This window comes from Myotis lucifugus, unplaced genomic scaffold (genome assembly GCF_000147115.1).
Source record: "Myotis lucifugus unplaced genomic scaffold, Myoluc2.0 scaffold_207, whole genome shotgun sequence".
Lineage (NCBI taxonomy): Eukaryota > Metazoa > Chordata > Mammalia > Chiroptera > Vespertilionidae > Myotis > Myotis lucifugus.
The window spans coordinates 1,401,864-1,417,462 of record NW_005871255.1 but is presented as its reverse complement, the minus strand read 5'-3'; the positions used below and the strand labels follow the sequence as shown (position 1 = coordinate 1,417,462).

The 15,599-nt window shown below is 47.8% G+C and overlaps 1 protein-coding gene across 4 annotated transcripts in view; it reads left to right on the top strand.

Moving 5' to 3' along the window:
- ZFYVE1 (zinc finger FYVE-type containing 1) overlaps positions 1-9,956 on the top strand; it is a 48,300-nt gene extending 38,344 nt beyond the window's left edge. For 2 of the 4 annotated variants that reach the window (XM_023761330.1, XM_023761331.1), the window contains exons 6-13: positions 1,862-1,970; positions 2,520-2,617; positions 2,710-2,827; positions 5,109-5,279; positions 6,003-6,183; positions 6,689-6,802; positions 8,317-8,538; positions 9,592-9,956. In XM_023761330.1, the coding sequence (XP_023617098.1) occupies positions 1,862-1,970; positions 2,520-2,617; positions 2,710-2,827; positions 5,109-5,279; positions 6,003-6,183; positions 6,689-6,802; positions 8,317-8,538; positions 9,592-9,680 (1,102 nt within the window). In that variant the 3' untranslated portion in view covers positions 9,681-9,956. Of the gene's footprint in view, positions 1-1,861; positions 1,971-2,519; positions 2,618-2,709; positions 2,828-5,108; positions 5,280-6,002; positions 6,184-6,688; positions 6,803-8,316 lie in introns of all 4 variants that reach the window. The other 2 variants (XR_002831387.1, XM_006097599.3) reach the window with 2 other exon arrangements.
- Positions 9,957-15,599: the final 5,643 nt, after the last annotated feature.

Sequence of the window (15,599 nt, the reverse complement as noted above, 5' to 3'; positions counted from 1 at the left end):
TGTTTCTCCTATCAGGGCTTTCAATCATAGTTATTCCATTTATTCAACTAATAGTTGATAGAGAGCCCAGTGTGTGCACAGCACTGTAGTCCCTGTGAATCCTAGTTGATTCCTTTCACTGTGAGGGCAAATGCTTAGAGCACATTAGAATTATCCAGGGAGCTTGCAAAAGTCTCCAGGCCTGGGCCCCACCTTCAAGGAGGCTGGTTTAATGGGTCTGGGGTGGGGCGTAGGCACTGGAATACTTAAAAGGCTCCTGAGATTTTTCTAATGTGTAGTCTGAGTTGAGGACATTGCATTAGAGCAGTGCTTCTCAAACATCAGTCTGTATATACACCACTTTGTGATTTTGTTAAAATGCAGAGTGTGGACAGCAGTTCTGGGTGAAAATCTGCATTTCTAACAAGCTCCTAGTGATGCCTCTGATGCTGGTCTGTGGACCACACTTTGTTACAGGGGATAGGGCCGTGGTCGGCTGCGGCTCGCGAGCCACATGCAGCTCTTTGGCCCCTTGAGTGTGGCTCTTTCCACAAAAATACCACGTGTGGGTGCGCACGTACAGTGCGATTGAAACTTCGTGGCCCATGCGCAGAAGTCGGTATTTTGTGGAAGAGCCACATTCAAGGGGCCAAAGAGCCGCATGTGGCTCGCGAGCTGCAGGGCATTGATTCTCAAGTGAGCATGCATCAGAAACAACGGAAGGACATGTTATAACAGATCGGTGGGTCTTGGCCCCACAGTTTGATTTAATAGGTCTGATTAGGGCCTCAGAACTTGCATTTCTGGTAAGTTTTCAGGTGATGCTGATGTTGCTGGTTGGGGACCACACTTGGGGGGTCACTGGATTACCTTGAGCTGTTGAGGGCTGTTAAATCACAGTTTGGTGACTTGACTGAAGCAGCCCGGGGGATTTAAATGCAGTGCGTCACAGTGAGATTGCAGTCTCCACGTCGTGTCCTCACTCCCTGCCTTTCCACCCCTTCACCACTTTATTGTCCTTGCTCACATTTGCCCATCTACAGGAGGAGACCTTTCTGTTCTGAGCCTTTTCTGTTCTGATAGCCTTTTTGCATTGAACCCAGTAGGCCACCGCCGGGCACCGAACCACTTGGCTCTGAATTTGTAAAAAGGACTTGGGTGTTGGATTAGACGGCCTGGGGTGGGGAGGACTAGGATTAACTTGGACAGAGGGATGTTCGTTGCCAGCGTGATTTATCTTCCTTTTTGCTTGCCCCGTGAGCCCAGCACGAGGGGCTAGGCTCCGTTGGATCGTTGCTTTCCATTCTAGCTGAGCTTCCTCAGGGTTTCCAGACTTTCCTTCTCCGTAGGGACGTTCTGAAGTTCTGGTCTGTATGCTGTGCTGTCAGGGTGGCTGGGCTCGCTGTTCGTTTGGAAGGTTTTCTTGTCCGGCTTAAGCTTCCTCTTAGTGCTTTGCCAAATGTTGGGGGATGGTTTTTGTTTGGCATCTTGGCAGCCTGTCCTGGTTAAACTTAATTCATGCTGTTTGGGTTTTTCAATTTCCTGAGAGCCATTCAAGATTCATCTCTTGTCAAGGTGGTATCTTCTGGCGCCTCCATTCCTACTGAGGGGCCAGGTGGTGTTTCTAAGAAGAGTGTCTCCATTTCGCTTTTTCTCCTCAGATAAGGTACTACTTGCTCTACCTTTGTAGTGATGCTGATTGCAAGGACACGGGAGGCCTGTGGGTTCCTGAGACAAACTGTCCTCTGTGCTCAGTACCCGGGGCCTTGTTCATAACCAAGGTCTGGTTTGGGCCCCATCTCTGGCTCAGGGTCAGATTCTTCTGCGTAAGTAGCATCAGTTCCATTGGCCGCCTCATTGTCAGCTTTTGGGCTTCACTCAGGGCTGGATGTAAGAACAGCATGAATCATGGGAAAGAAGGAGTACCTCATGAAGCCAAGAGCCGCTGCAGCTACTCCCACCAGTATGACAACCGAGTTTATACCTGCAAGGTGAGTCCCCGAGCTTCTCCCTGCTCCAGCCGCTGGCTGCTGGTCACCCTCCTGTTGGAAAGATTGGCTTGGGGCAGCTTTGCTGCATCCCAAAGTATTTGATGTTCAAATGGGATCTCTCTGGAACTTCTCCCCAGCTCTAACCAAAATAACTCACACATGTTTGTTGCTGGGGCCTCGTGGAACTTTTTTAAAGCTTATTTTCCCCTTAGTCTCTCGAGCTTGTGGGCAGGGGTCACAGACACTGGCTGTTTGTTCTTCTTACGCACGGAAGTGCTCTTCAGGAACCGAGTTCTGATTTCTTCTGTCTGTGATGGGTGTATAATTGACAGTTTAGTTTTGGGGCCTGGGGTGGGGATACATTCAGTTCATGACCATTCAGGGCACTGGCTTCTTTAGAGAAATGAACTTTCTTCTGATGTGCTAAACTCGGCGTCTGTAGACCCTCAGACGGTATGGTTTGTGGGGAGTGGGTGCTGGACAGGGATGTGAAGAGGCCACGGGGACTGGTGTCCAGAGAAGAAGCTGGCAGAGTGCTCCATGTTTCAGGCCTGCTATGAGAGAGGCAAGGAGGTCAGCGTAGTGCCCAAGACATCTGCTTCCACCGACTCCCCCTGGATGGGTCTTGCAAAATATGCCTGGTCTGGGTGAGTTTAAACAACATAGCTAAGGGTTGTCTGGTGTGTTTGTTTCCCCAGAAACCTGGCAGGGTAATAGTATCTATTTGCATTCCTTGTAGGTATGTGATCGAATGTCCTAACTGCGGCGTGGTCTATCGTAGCCGGCAATACTGGTTTGGGAACCAAGATCCTGTGGATACGGTGGTGCGGACAGAGATTGTGCATGTGTGGCCTGGAGTAAGAGCAGTTTTATTTATTATTCTTTCTCTTGTATCGTTCAGTTATACATGTGTGTGGAAACGTGGAACTTGTTTAGAAATAAGGTTAACCATGACTTTCAGTATTTTGGTGGTTTAGGAAGGCATGATCTAAAGAGCTTTTCTTGTTCTAGTTCGTTAACTATTTTCATTTCTTTTTGCATACATACTAGAAGCACAGCTTGAAATAAAGTAAATGAAATGTTGATCTATTGTTATACTGCCTTTGCAAATAAAACTTCATTTTTATTTATTTTAAAATATGTTTTTATTGATTTTTGAGAGGGGGAGAGAGAGAAACAGCTATGAGAATCATTGATCTGCTGTCTCCTGCACACCCCCTATTGGGGATCAAGTCCACAACCCAGGCATGTGCCTGACCAGGAATTGAACCTGCAACTTCTTGGTGCACTGAGCCACACTGGCTGGGCAAAACTTCATTTTTAAAAAAATATATTGATTTTTTATAGAGAGGAAGGGAAAGGGAGAGGGATAGAGTGTTTGAAACATTGATGAGAGGAACATCGGTCTGCTGCCTCCTGCACATCCCCCACTGGGGATGTGCCCGCAACCAAGGTACATGCTCTTGACCGGAATCGAACCTAGGACCCTTCAGTCTGCAGGCCGACGCTCTATCCACTGAGCCAAACCGGTTAGGGCAAAACTTCATTTTTTCATATTCTCTTCAGTCATTTTCCATATGCTTATGTTTATATAGTTGTAATTATAATTTACATGCCATTTATCTGCCTTTTTTTCTTACCGTAATACTATTTCCACATTGCTTCCATTTTTCATGATTCCATTTGTAGTCACTGTGTAACATTATGTCTAGTGTTATAGTTTGATTCTCCATTCCCTTTTTAAACTTTCATGCGTGCTGTTTATGATTTTTTTTTAATCATCAAAGAAAATGCGATAGTGACCATCTTTATGTAAGAAAACCATTTCTTTTTTTGGAAATTTTCCTGACGTATATTCTAAGAAATGGGATTACTATAGACCCTTACTATTTTTTATTTATTTTATTTAAAATATATATCTTACTGATTTCAAAGAGGGAAGCAGGGGGGAGAGAGAGAGATAGAAACATCAATGATGAGAGAGAATCATTGATCGGCTGCATCCTGCATGCCCCACACTGGGGACCAAGCCAAGCTGGTCGGGTGACTCCCACTATTTTTAATTTGACTTTTGAATTCCAAATGTTAGAAAAATAAATTTGTTTATGAGGCATTTATATGTTGCTTTGATTCTGCATTAAGCCACAATTCATACTTGGAATTACTCATAAATCACAACATATCCAAAACCTTTCCCTTCATGGAAAAAAATAAGCAGTTTTCTCGAAGGGACTTACTTGGTGATGTTCCCCTTGTATGGTGATTCCTAAAGCCACCGGTTAGTCCACCTTTGAGCTTGCCTGGATCCTGCAGGTACCACATAACTGACAATTTCCTATTGTTTTGTTCCTCTTCTTCCCAGTCTCGCCTGACATGATGGTCCAGGCTATTCTGGTCCAAGGGTTTAATATGGCCTCACACTAGTATAACTTTCTCACAAGGTGTTTTGTGACTGTCTTTTGTTTTTGATCTGCTTTAGTTATTTCTTGCAAAAGCTATCGTCTCTGTGGCAAGATCGTTTATAGTCCAAGAAAACAGTAACACTGTAGTGTACTTTTAGGCTGCACTCCTCAGCGTCCTTGGAATTAGGGAATACAGGCTCCTCTCCTTCTGTTCATTCATTCATCCATTCATTATCTCAGCATATGTTGTTGAGTATCCTGTGCTCAGAATTGAACTAGATACTTACAAAATACAAAAGTGAAAAAGATAGGTTATTGTTCTCAGAGAGTTTACAGTCAACTACATAAACAGATACTGTTCTTACATGTGGAAACAGGATTCCTGGAGATGTGCAGATATTAGAGGAACTGAGAGGAAGGGTTCCTAACCCAGCCTGGGTTTCCTGCGGGAGGTGTCATCGTTAAATGAGTGTTTCCTGGAGTGTATATCTTGTTTGTGGGCAAACTCAGTCCTGATTGAGCAGCTGCGCACCAAGTCTTATGGTCGCCTTGAAGAGAATCATTCGTCATGACTGGTTGGTGTGCTATTGCCTAGAAGGTCTGTCCCTGTTTTTCTCTGCCAGGGAGTTTGTGGTTCTGAGTTGGCGGAGATGAGTGTGCCGCTCACCCAGGACCCCCGCCCTTTTCCTTTGAGTCCCTTCCCTCAGAGCGTGATGGGCCTGCATTTTCATTTCAGACTGATGGATTTCTGAAGGACAACAACAATGCTGCCCAGCGCCTCTTGGACGGGATGAACTTCATGGCTCAGTCGGTGTCTGAGCTTAGCCTTGGGCCCACCAAGGCTGTAACATCCTGGCTGACAGACCAGATAGCACCAGCCTACTGGAGGCCCAACTCCCAGATCCTGGTACGGTGCGGCAGGCTGCTCCTGTAGCCCTGGCATGGCCCGTCTTGCTTGTGTCGCTGCCCCCTGTCCCAAGCTTGCTCTGTGGGGGAGGCGTGGAATTTCTCTCCCTGTCAGGTTAGCTCCCCGAGCATTGGAAAGGGGGATGCATTAAGGCAGGCAGTGTCCTCTTCGCCCCTGGAGTACCTTCACGTTATTCTGCAAGTGTTTTCTTTGTGATAGATTTTTGCTTCCTTACCTGCAAGGGCCAATCATTACTGATGAGATGCCTAAGATCATAGATACAGAATCTGAAGGCCAGGAGCCTTTGGAGATCAGTTAGAGTCATCCTGGGCTTGATCCATAAATCTCGACAGCACCCACAGCAAAGGAGCACCCAGCTGTGGCCCAAATCCTTTGACGGGGAGCTTGCTCCGCACCAGCTTCCCAGAGACTCTTTTGCGGGGCCATTAAAAAAATAGACTCATTTCTCTTCTGGCTTAGATTAGCCTTCTGAGAACCCTGTGACTCAGCCACATGATTTGAGAACCTTTCCCGGCACTTCTTGGAAGAAAATGATAATCACAGCTGCTTCAGTGGCTGGAGGTTTTAGGGCCCCTCCCTTAGGACTGGCGGGGTCCTGCCGTTTCAGGGTGGTCCTGTGGGCCTCCCCCTGGGTATTGGTGGCTTTCTCAGCTGAGCAGACACGAATGACACCTGTCTCTGTCTGTTCTGGGCTTGGAACAGAGCTGCAGCAAGTGTGCTACGTCCTTTAAAGATAACGACACCAAGCATCACTGCCGGGCCTGTGGGGAGGGCTTCTGTGATGGCTGCTCATCCAAGACCCGGCCGGTGCCCGAGCGGGGCTGGGGCCCCGTGCCCGTGCGGGTGTGTGACAACTGCTATGAAGCCAGGAATGTCCAGTTAGGTAACGTGGGGTCTGGGAGCTGCAGGGTGGAGGGCGGGACCTCTCTCCTTGGCACTGGGTGTTGGGAAGTGGACTCCCATAATGCCCACCCTGTTCCTAACTGCATCTACTGACAGCAGCTGCTCCCGTGGTCTTGGTCAGTCTGAGCGCTGGGGTGCTATTTCTTGGTGGTGGTGGGGGGTGGTTAATCCTATCCTGTGTTTACCAGACATGGCTTGGACTGAGTCTTCTCTTGGAGAAGGTTCTAGGTCATGCTTCTGGAAGCTCTCTGCTCTACTTTAAGGAAAGGTTAGACGATAGCTCTCGAGGGTTGAGGTAAAGGACTAACAGGTGCCACCGGTCTCAGGGTCTGGGCTGACCTGACCCGCAGCCCAGCCCCTGGGGATAGTTGCCGGGCAGCACAGTGGAACCTGGGGAAGATCCCAGAAGCGCTCTGCTGCCGCCCTGAGTTTCCATTTGGGAAATGACTAAGAGCTGACGGCTTTTCCTTTATCATTGTCTACAGATGTCGCTGAGGCACAGGCGGATGACGAAGGTGGGACACTAATTGCTCGGAAGGTGGGCGAGGCTGTGCAGAACACTTTGGGAGCCGTGGTGACAGCCATGGACATACCACTAGGTGGGCCCGGCAGTGCTGCTCTGGGTGTAGTGTGTGTGGGATGGAAGGCTTCAGAGGGCCCTGGGCTGTCATTTTGTCAAAGGCTTGCAGACCCAGGTTGAGTCGGGCAGCAGGAAGGTGACTGAAAATGGATGAACATTTGCTTAACTCTGTGGAATACCTTAGTGGTTTCGTGTTTCTATCCGGAGGCCATTCTCTTACACCACTGATTGCTGCATAACAAACGACCTGAACATGTAATGGCTTCAAACAACCACCATTTTACCACATCTCACAACTCTAAGTCAGGGAGAGTAATTCTTCTGTTTCAAGTGGCATTGCCTGGTATTCCAGTGTGGCAGCTGGACTGTCTCGAGGGTCCAAGCAAACCTAACTCACTTGCTGGGCCTTGGCAGGGATGCCTGGAAGTAGACCCTCCCTCTCTCTCCATAAAGCCTCCAGGCCTCTCCTGTGGTTTCTTCGTTGTAGTTGGACTTCTTTACATGGTGGCTCAGGCTCTAAGGCTAATATTCCAAGAGACAAGTAGAAGCTGCCAGTCTCTTTTAAGGCCTGGGCCTAGAAACGTGTACAGTCTTCTGTAGGCACAGAGCCTGCCTAGATTCAAGGAGGGGGCACGAGTGTCAGAGAATCTGTGGCTGTGTTTAATCTGCCACATCAGCCAAGCTATTACTCATTTAGGATGTAAGATAGCTCTTCACTTCTGGCCTGGTGGAATGGGGTGAAGACCAGGCATTGTAACCAAGATGGGAAGAGGGAGAGGAAGGGAAACCCACCAGTGTGTGGAGGGTTTAGGCAGGGTTGTCCGGGCTGGGGTACTGCAGCCCTTTGTAGGGGAGAGACCAAGGTCTCCTGGGTGGGTGGGAATGAAAATTGCTTGTAACAGATGTAATCACTGTGGCTCACAGGACGAGCAGACAGTGAGCTTTGACTCCAGGGTGTAGGAATAGATGGATTTGCCCAGGCTTGAAGTTCAGGTTGCATCTGCTGTCACGGTAACTGGGAGAGGCAGGCTGCCCTTGGCGCACAGAGCCTGCCAACTGTGCTCACCCGCTGTCGGGTCTCAGGCCCCTGCGTAAGACATGTTAGTTCTTGTAATCCCCGTAACACCTCTTGAAGGTGGGTTGTTAAAGATGAGGAAGCTAAGGCCTGAGAAGTAACCTCTTGTAATCTTGGAGCTGCTAATTAACTGGTGCTCAGTGGAACTGGCATTCAAATGAAGATATGTCCTGACTCCGACTTCTTGTTGCTCCAGTGGTTCTTAATGCAGCGGCACCTTAGGAACACCGGGAGAGCTTAATAGATACGCACATTTCAGGTCCTGGGCCCCCGCCCTGAGATTGTGGCCTGGGTGGAATGGGTGAAGACCAGGCGTTGCCCGTGTAAAAGGTCTCTCGGTGATTCTGTGTGCAGTTGCATTGGGAGCCCCTGGAGGGTCTGAGGACTCCTTCGTGCACCGTGGGATGGGGTGTTGGGTTCCGCGTGTCCCGCCCAACATGGTTCCTTCCTTGCCACAGGTCTGGTGAAGGATGCGGCCCGGCCGGCCTACTGGGTGCCCGACCACGAGATCCTGCACTGCCACAACTGCCGGAAGGAGTTCAGCATCAAGCTCTCCAAGCACCACTGCCGGGCCTGCGGCCAGGGCTTCTGTGACGAGTGCTCCCATGACCGCCGGGCTGTCCCATCTCGAGGCTGGGACCATCCTGTCCGAGTCTGCTTTAACTGCAATAAAAAGCCCGGTGACCTTTAACCCCAGCTCCCTCTCCCCATCCTTCACAATTCCTTAGGTTCTCAGGGTTAGAAACAGAAGTCTCATCGAGGTAGGCCCTCCTCCTGGTCACCTGTGGTGGTGTGTATCCTCTCTGCTCATCCTGGGGCCACTTTCCCACGGTGTGGGGTAGGCAGATGGCAAGCTGGGGTGAGCCTGGCGGCAGGCCCGAAGGCAGAAACCCCTCGGGGCAGAGGACTGAGCAGCTTGTCGAAGCCGTTGCATTTATATCAGTTAAAAATAATAAATATATCCCCGTGTCGACATACGAAAGGCATATGGAGTCTCCAGGCTGCTGGTTGCAGACTGAATGCAGTCTGTCCCCAGCGCAGGGATAAGGTGGCAGTGGCAGCAGGTCTTCCCATAAAACCGAGCCAGGTACAAAGCCACTGTGTTGCTGGCCACCGTTCCTTCTTCCCAAGCCTTCGAAGCCTCTCCTTCCCTTTCCCTTTAGGCCTCTTGGTTGCCTGGGGAAGTGAGCTTCCCAGGTGCTTGCTTGGAATAGCCCGGAAGAGGTCTGTCTACCTGGGCCCTCCAGAGCTGCATCCCAGGCCTTGGCCTAAGCCTGTTTCAGAGACCACTCAGCCTAGCGTGCAGGTCACCGGAGTGGGTGGAGGGTGAGGGGTAGGGTCCTCAGCCCTGAGAAGTCAGAGTGCGGGTGATGTGACACCCTCGTACCCGGGGAGAGCTTAGAAGGAAGTGGGTCTCCCCAGCAGTGTTTCCTGCTTGTTGCTGCTTCTGTCTGTGCATCCACTCGGCTTCCCAAAGGCCATACCCTGCTCCGAAAGAGAGCACCCACTTCCCGCCCCCTCTAACCTTCTCAAGCCACCATCTGCTTCTGAGTGTTGCACTAGGATTTTTATTGCTTATTTTGAAGTGTCTTAATTCTTTGTTCCCAGACACATGACCCTTCTAGCTATTGGAGGGGTGATCATGAGCAATCTTCCAGGGAAACAGAGCACAGAATGGACTGTTAGTTATTTTCTGTTTGGGTTTTTTTGAGTATCTATAAATATTTCAACAGATCATGAAGAAACAAATTCTCTCTGGTCCTTGCAAGAGAAGTCAAACGAACTTTTGCTTCTCATTAAGAGCTGGGACGTCCATCTCTGACATGACTGGAAAGACTGTTGTGCTGAATCCTGTCATCATGGTGGACTTTATCTTCAATGGCCAAAAACGAAGATATAAAAAGTGACATAGTTTTTGACTGAACTGGTGGGTGGGCGGAGCTTCAGGGGGTACTTGGCGGTCACTCTGGTATGTCAGTGTGACGGGAGCCCTGGAATGTGTTGGTCTGCAGACCTGCTCCCTTGCTCCCGTGGCCGTGACAGGCCCTACTCTAGTACTGTGTATCAACTTCGCTGTTATAAAGGACTTCCTGCTGAACGCGGACTCTGCGGCTCCTTCCTTTCACGTCATCCATAAGTCTGGCTCCCTCTTTCTAGCTGATAGGAAAGTAGCTGGTGGCTTTCCAAGCAGAAGCCAAGCGAGTGGCGTATTTCTAGGGTGGTCATATTTTACTGGTAAATGCCTCAGGTTATTACTCTAATAAGAACTTAAAAAGCATAGCCAAAACCATGACATGGGTTTTAATTTCGTGACAATGGGCTGTTTTCCCCAGCTTTGCATAGATAGCATGCCCCAGCCCAGTTGGCTGACTTGGACCAGGAACTTGGTGGATATTCCTTAAGTGTGTTCAAACTGATGGTCAGAGAACTCTTTCTAGGGCGCCACACCTGCTCACTCACCGTGCTGTTCTCTTGTGCTTGGGCTGTTCAGCAGAGCTTTCCACGGAGGTTGAGACCAGGTTTTGTGGGGTGGGGAGCTCAGAGCACAGGCTGAGCTATGCCGGCCTGGTCCCGGGCAGGGCAGCGTGGTGGGTGCTGTGTGGTGCCGTGGTAGCAGCTGCTTCACTTGTGTTCTGAGGGTTTCACTCTGGTGGCTGTGGGCTCACATTCCCTGGGGAATCCGCCCTCACAGAGGAGGCGAGTGTTACTAGTGACATATGGAAACACGGGGGGTGGTGGTGGTGGAATTTTTGTCATTCCCCTGCCCTGTCTTGTCTGTCCAACTCCTGTCGATCCTCCACTGTTGCTTCATTCTGGTGGCTATTAATTACACTTTGGTCTTTGTCCCTTCCCTTCTTCTTTGCCCCATCTTCTCTTCCCTTGTCTTTCTCATTCCTGCTCAGGGTCCCTTTTCTTCTTTTCTCTCTACTTGGGGCGGGGGGCAGGGTGTGGAGGGTTAGGGGAGAGATGTTTGTACTGTGGCCATGCGGGGGCGCCCCTGAGCATGGGAGTCTGCCTAGCCACAGGAATGACGCAGAACAGTATTCTGAACTTCCTTCCTCACACTAGTCAGACCAACAGGAAAGGAAGGGAACCCAGTGTCAGAGTCACACCAGGTTCTGTCTTCTTGCTCCACATATCCAGTCCTAGCCTCAGCTGAGTATCAGGTGGAAGCCAGCTCAATACAGAATGAAAACAAAGGCCTAAAAACCCCCACTGAGCTCTAGTGTACATACACATTTCAGCTTGATTATTTTTCTGAAACTGAACATATAGTCAACCAGCACCGGGATGAAGAAACAACATAACTACACCCCAGGAACTCCTGGTCCCTCCTCACAGCAGGAGTATCCACTATCCCAGTGGTCGGCAAACTCATTAGTCAACAGAGCCAAATATCAACAGTACAACGATTGAAATTTCTTTTGAGAGCCAAATTTTTTAAACTTAAACTATATAGGTAGGTACATTGTTATTAACTTAATTAGGGTACTCTAAGCTGGCCTTTGCTAAAAATGTCCTCAATCTGATTGAGGTACGTTTGCTGAGGTCGACCCCTTCCAATTCTCCCATCCACACTCGTATACTTGTTTCGTCTATCTCCTTTCGTTCATCCTCTCTAGATGTCCAAACCATCTCAACATACCTTTCTTAATCCTCGACACTACATCTTTCACTCCACAACATTCCCTAAAATTAACTTAATAAACTTTAAAGTTTTAAGTCAATTTCGCACTGTACGTGCGCGCCCGCACATGGTATTTTGTGGAAGAGCCACACTCAAGGGGCCAAAGAGCCGCATGTGGCTTGAGAGCCGCGGTTTGCCGACCACTGCACTATCCCAACATGCATTAGCACAGATTAGTTCCTCCCCATGCCCCCCTTTAGGGAGGGGCTACATGAAGTTGTTTTTTAGATTTTTTGTGTGAATTTGAGCCAAATTGTCAACAGTTGCTGGGAAGCAAAACTTAATGGATTGAGATAATGCTCTGCATAAAGTTGTTTTTAAGAACATCTTATTTATTGATTTTAGAGCAAGAGGATGGGAGACATTGATTTGTTGTTCCACTTATTTATGGCTTCATTTTTTTTCCTTTTATATTTTTATTGATTTCAGAGAGGAAGGGAGAGGGTGCTAGAAACATCAATGATTAGAATCATTGATCTGCTGCCTCCTGCACGTCTCCCCCCTACCCCCCAGGGGATTGAGCCTGCAACTCGGGCATGTGCCCTGACTGGGAATCAAACCATCATCTCCTGGTTCATAGGTCAATGCTCAACCACTGAGCCACATCTGCCAAGCTTAATAGTTGGACTTTTCAGAGGAAAAGGAATGGAGGATAGTTTGCTCTGAGCAGAGAGCAGGTAAGGGAGGAACTTGAAACATGTGTCCTGAGAGCACCAGGTGGGAGGTGGAGATGGGGCAACAGGATGAGGCATATGTGATCAAATCTCAAAAGAACACACATTTTATTCTGAGGCACAAGAAGCCGTTGAAGGGAGGGGTGTTCGCCAGGCAGTGGGAGGCCTGGAGAGGCAGACTTAAAGGAGTGGGCCTAGATGCTTTTTACATCAACTAATTGGGAAATGGAAGGAGAAACTGAGTTTAGCCTGCAATTGTTTTCGGAGATGGTTATGTGAAAGATTTAGACCAGGACAGATGTAGGGCTGACAGGTAAGTAGGACTAACTTGGTCTCAAAGGATGCTCCCAGGGACACTGATTCTGAGTAGCCTCCAGAGCCTGTGGGGCCAGCTGAATTCTAGGGTGACTACCCAGCAAGATGGTGTGTGAGGCACGTGTTTATCTGAGGGCATTTTTGATAGCCAGTATGTGCCATTGTTCTCATTTCTTTTTAGAAGGCTTCAAGCAAGCAAACACGAGGCCATTTGACAAAGGGCTTATCATAGCTCAGGGCTGCTGTCACCGCTGCCTGCTCATTCTCTACCTGGGGAACAGGGCAAAATGCCTAATAGACATGCAAGTGAAAAATGCTTCGAGACTGTGTAACATACTAATCTTTGGAATACTATGTTAATAAGCAAACAGATCAAGATGCTTAATCAACTTCTCAGCTAAGTTTAACTGCTTTTCATACAACCTAGACTAAATGTTATGAGCAGTGACTGCTAACTAGACATCAAGAATACATTGCTAAATTTAAATTAGAACTTTGAAAGCTTCCCACTTTTTAAAAATAAAGCCTAATGAAAATCTAAAATGGTTCTTCAACAAATGTATTTAGTTAACAAGAACTTGGTCTATGTTAAGAGAAGTTATATGGTGATAGGGCCACGCTTGTCAAAATTCACCTGGTATTCTCTTGAGTAGTCAGAATGTCTCCACTGTCTGGGGAGAGAGCAAAGTTGAACTGAGTAGCCAACCATGGGCTTTGGGCTCCACTGACAGTACAGAACTCTATTGGTAGTGGGGGAAGCTCTGCAGTGGACGTGCAGTAACCAGTGATTCTAAATTGCAGATCCTGTAATGAATGAACTTGTGTATTGTGATAACTTAGATCTTGAGAGAACAAAAGTATGTGTGGATGTTAAGGTCATGGCTCAGCATTTATTGTGCTTGTTTGTGCTCTTGGGCAGGGGCATGTCACCAAAGTTACTCCAAGAGACTGCAGTAAGTGGCCACCTGGACCCTTCGATCAGATAGATATTTCCTGGGACCCATGTACAGGCCAGTATGCCAGGGTTGCCAATACAGGGACAAATCTAAATGATTAAACACAGAAGAATTAGCAAGCTTCTTACCCACTGGTGCCAGAAAATTTTATTTACCTGGTGATTAAGCATCATGAAATGTTAGCATCGCGTGTTTATGCTTGCACCGAGTCACTTCCTGATTTCTCCAGACCATCAGTTATAATGGAAAATATGGTCAGTGACGGGAGGAGCATGAAAAATAGAACGTGGTCTCAGTTCTTCCGGTTCCAAGTCCCAATTCTCCACTAACAAGGTCTGTGATCTGAGGCAAGTCACTCAACATCTGTGCGTGGACTTCTCTACCTATTAATGATGCTAGTGATTTTTATATTACTAATACTGTCCTACCTCCTTTATGTGTAGTTATTAGGTAAGATGGTAAAGGTCTTTATAAAATATGAGGCACTAAAACTATTATAACATGTAGCTCATTTAGCAGATGACCAATCATTCTCATCTGCTTTTCTTTTGATTTGTTTCTCTGTACACTAAGTTGTATTAGTTTGAGTTCTGGCAGGAAACAGATGTAATGCTCATGGGGTAGCTGAAGCATTCTGGGCTAGCAGCAGTGAGGTGCAACTACCAGCTGTGGGTCTGAAGGGACAAATGGAGAGAAGTTCCTGGAACCCAGAGAGCTGTGTTCCAACAGAAGCTGTTGGAATGCAGCCACAGCCGAGCAGGAGAGGAGCCAGGAACAACAATTCCATCTCTCCTGCCCTTTGCTTTCCTACCGGTAGGTCCTCCTGGCTAAACCCACTGTGGTAGGGAGCCAAGAGGTCAGCTTGGGGAACACAAGAGCAGGTGAAAAGGGCACACAGGTGGATCTGTGGGCAAACGAAAGCCCCCCAGCAAAGCCATTAGGGCTGATCCCAATTCGATCCCTTTTTCCTCACCCAAGATTTAAGTACATGTTCGTGCAGCTGGTTTGTCCCTACGGTAGCCAAGCATCATGATCAAATCATTAATATCAACGACCATACCAGGTTCTTTCTGGTTTATTGTTTGGTAGAAAGACATGCTCTTTAACATCTGGTATAAACATCTCACAAACTGCTTCTCTTAGACAGTCAAAGCCTATTTTCTTTGAGATGGGGCCCTTGAATCTGACATTCAAGTCCCCATGATAGAAACAGGAGCTGCTGTGGCTAACATTTTGAAGGATGCCTCAACAAAAGGCACACGAAGGCCTGCTTAAAACCTAGGGCTAGACCAGCTGTGGGCAAACTACGGCCCTCGGGCCGGATCCGGCCCGTTTGAAATGAATAAAACTATAAAAAAAAAAGACCGTACCCTTTTATGTAATGATGTTTACTTTGAATTTATATTAGTTCACACAAACACTCCATCCATGCTTTTGTTCCGGCCCTCCGGTCCAGTTTAAGAACCCATTGTGGCCCTCGAGTCAAAAAGTTTGCCCACCCCTGGGCTAGACTCTAGCTAGCCTCTAAAACAGTGGTTCTCAACCTTGGCTGCACATTAGAATCACCTGGGAATCTTTTTAAAATCCTGATTTCTGGGCCTCATCCTCCAGAAATTGTTTCTTTGTTACTAATGTTGTGGCCCCACCCCATAACAAAGAAACAGAATTTCCAGAGGATGAGGCCCAGAAATCAGGATTTTAAAAAGATTCCCAGGTGATTCTAATGTGCAGCCAAGGTTGAGAACCACTGCTCTAAAACGATCCACCTTTCTGCCCAATGCCCGTGAATGATAAAGAAAAGGAGAATCACAAACATTTGTTCCTGATACTGAGTGTGAGAAGGCCAAACTCCAGCCTCAAATCTTTCTCTAGAAACTCGAGGAAAAGGACTTTCCTCTTCCCCTTCTCTCCAGCTGGCGTTCTCAAGTACAGATGCATGTCTTTTTGGGACCCAGGCACTGACTAGCCTAACAGTCTCATTAGGCTTCTTGAAAGGGCTTTTGGTGAAAGAAGCTTTAATTTAGGTATTGCTAATCTTCAGCCCTTAGAAAAAGTAATTTTTGTTTTATAAAAGGGGGAAGGGACTATTCTAAGGAATTCAACAAAAG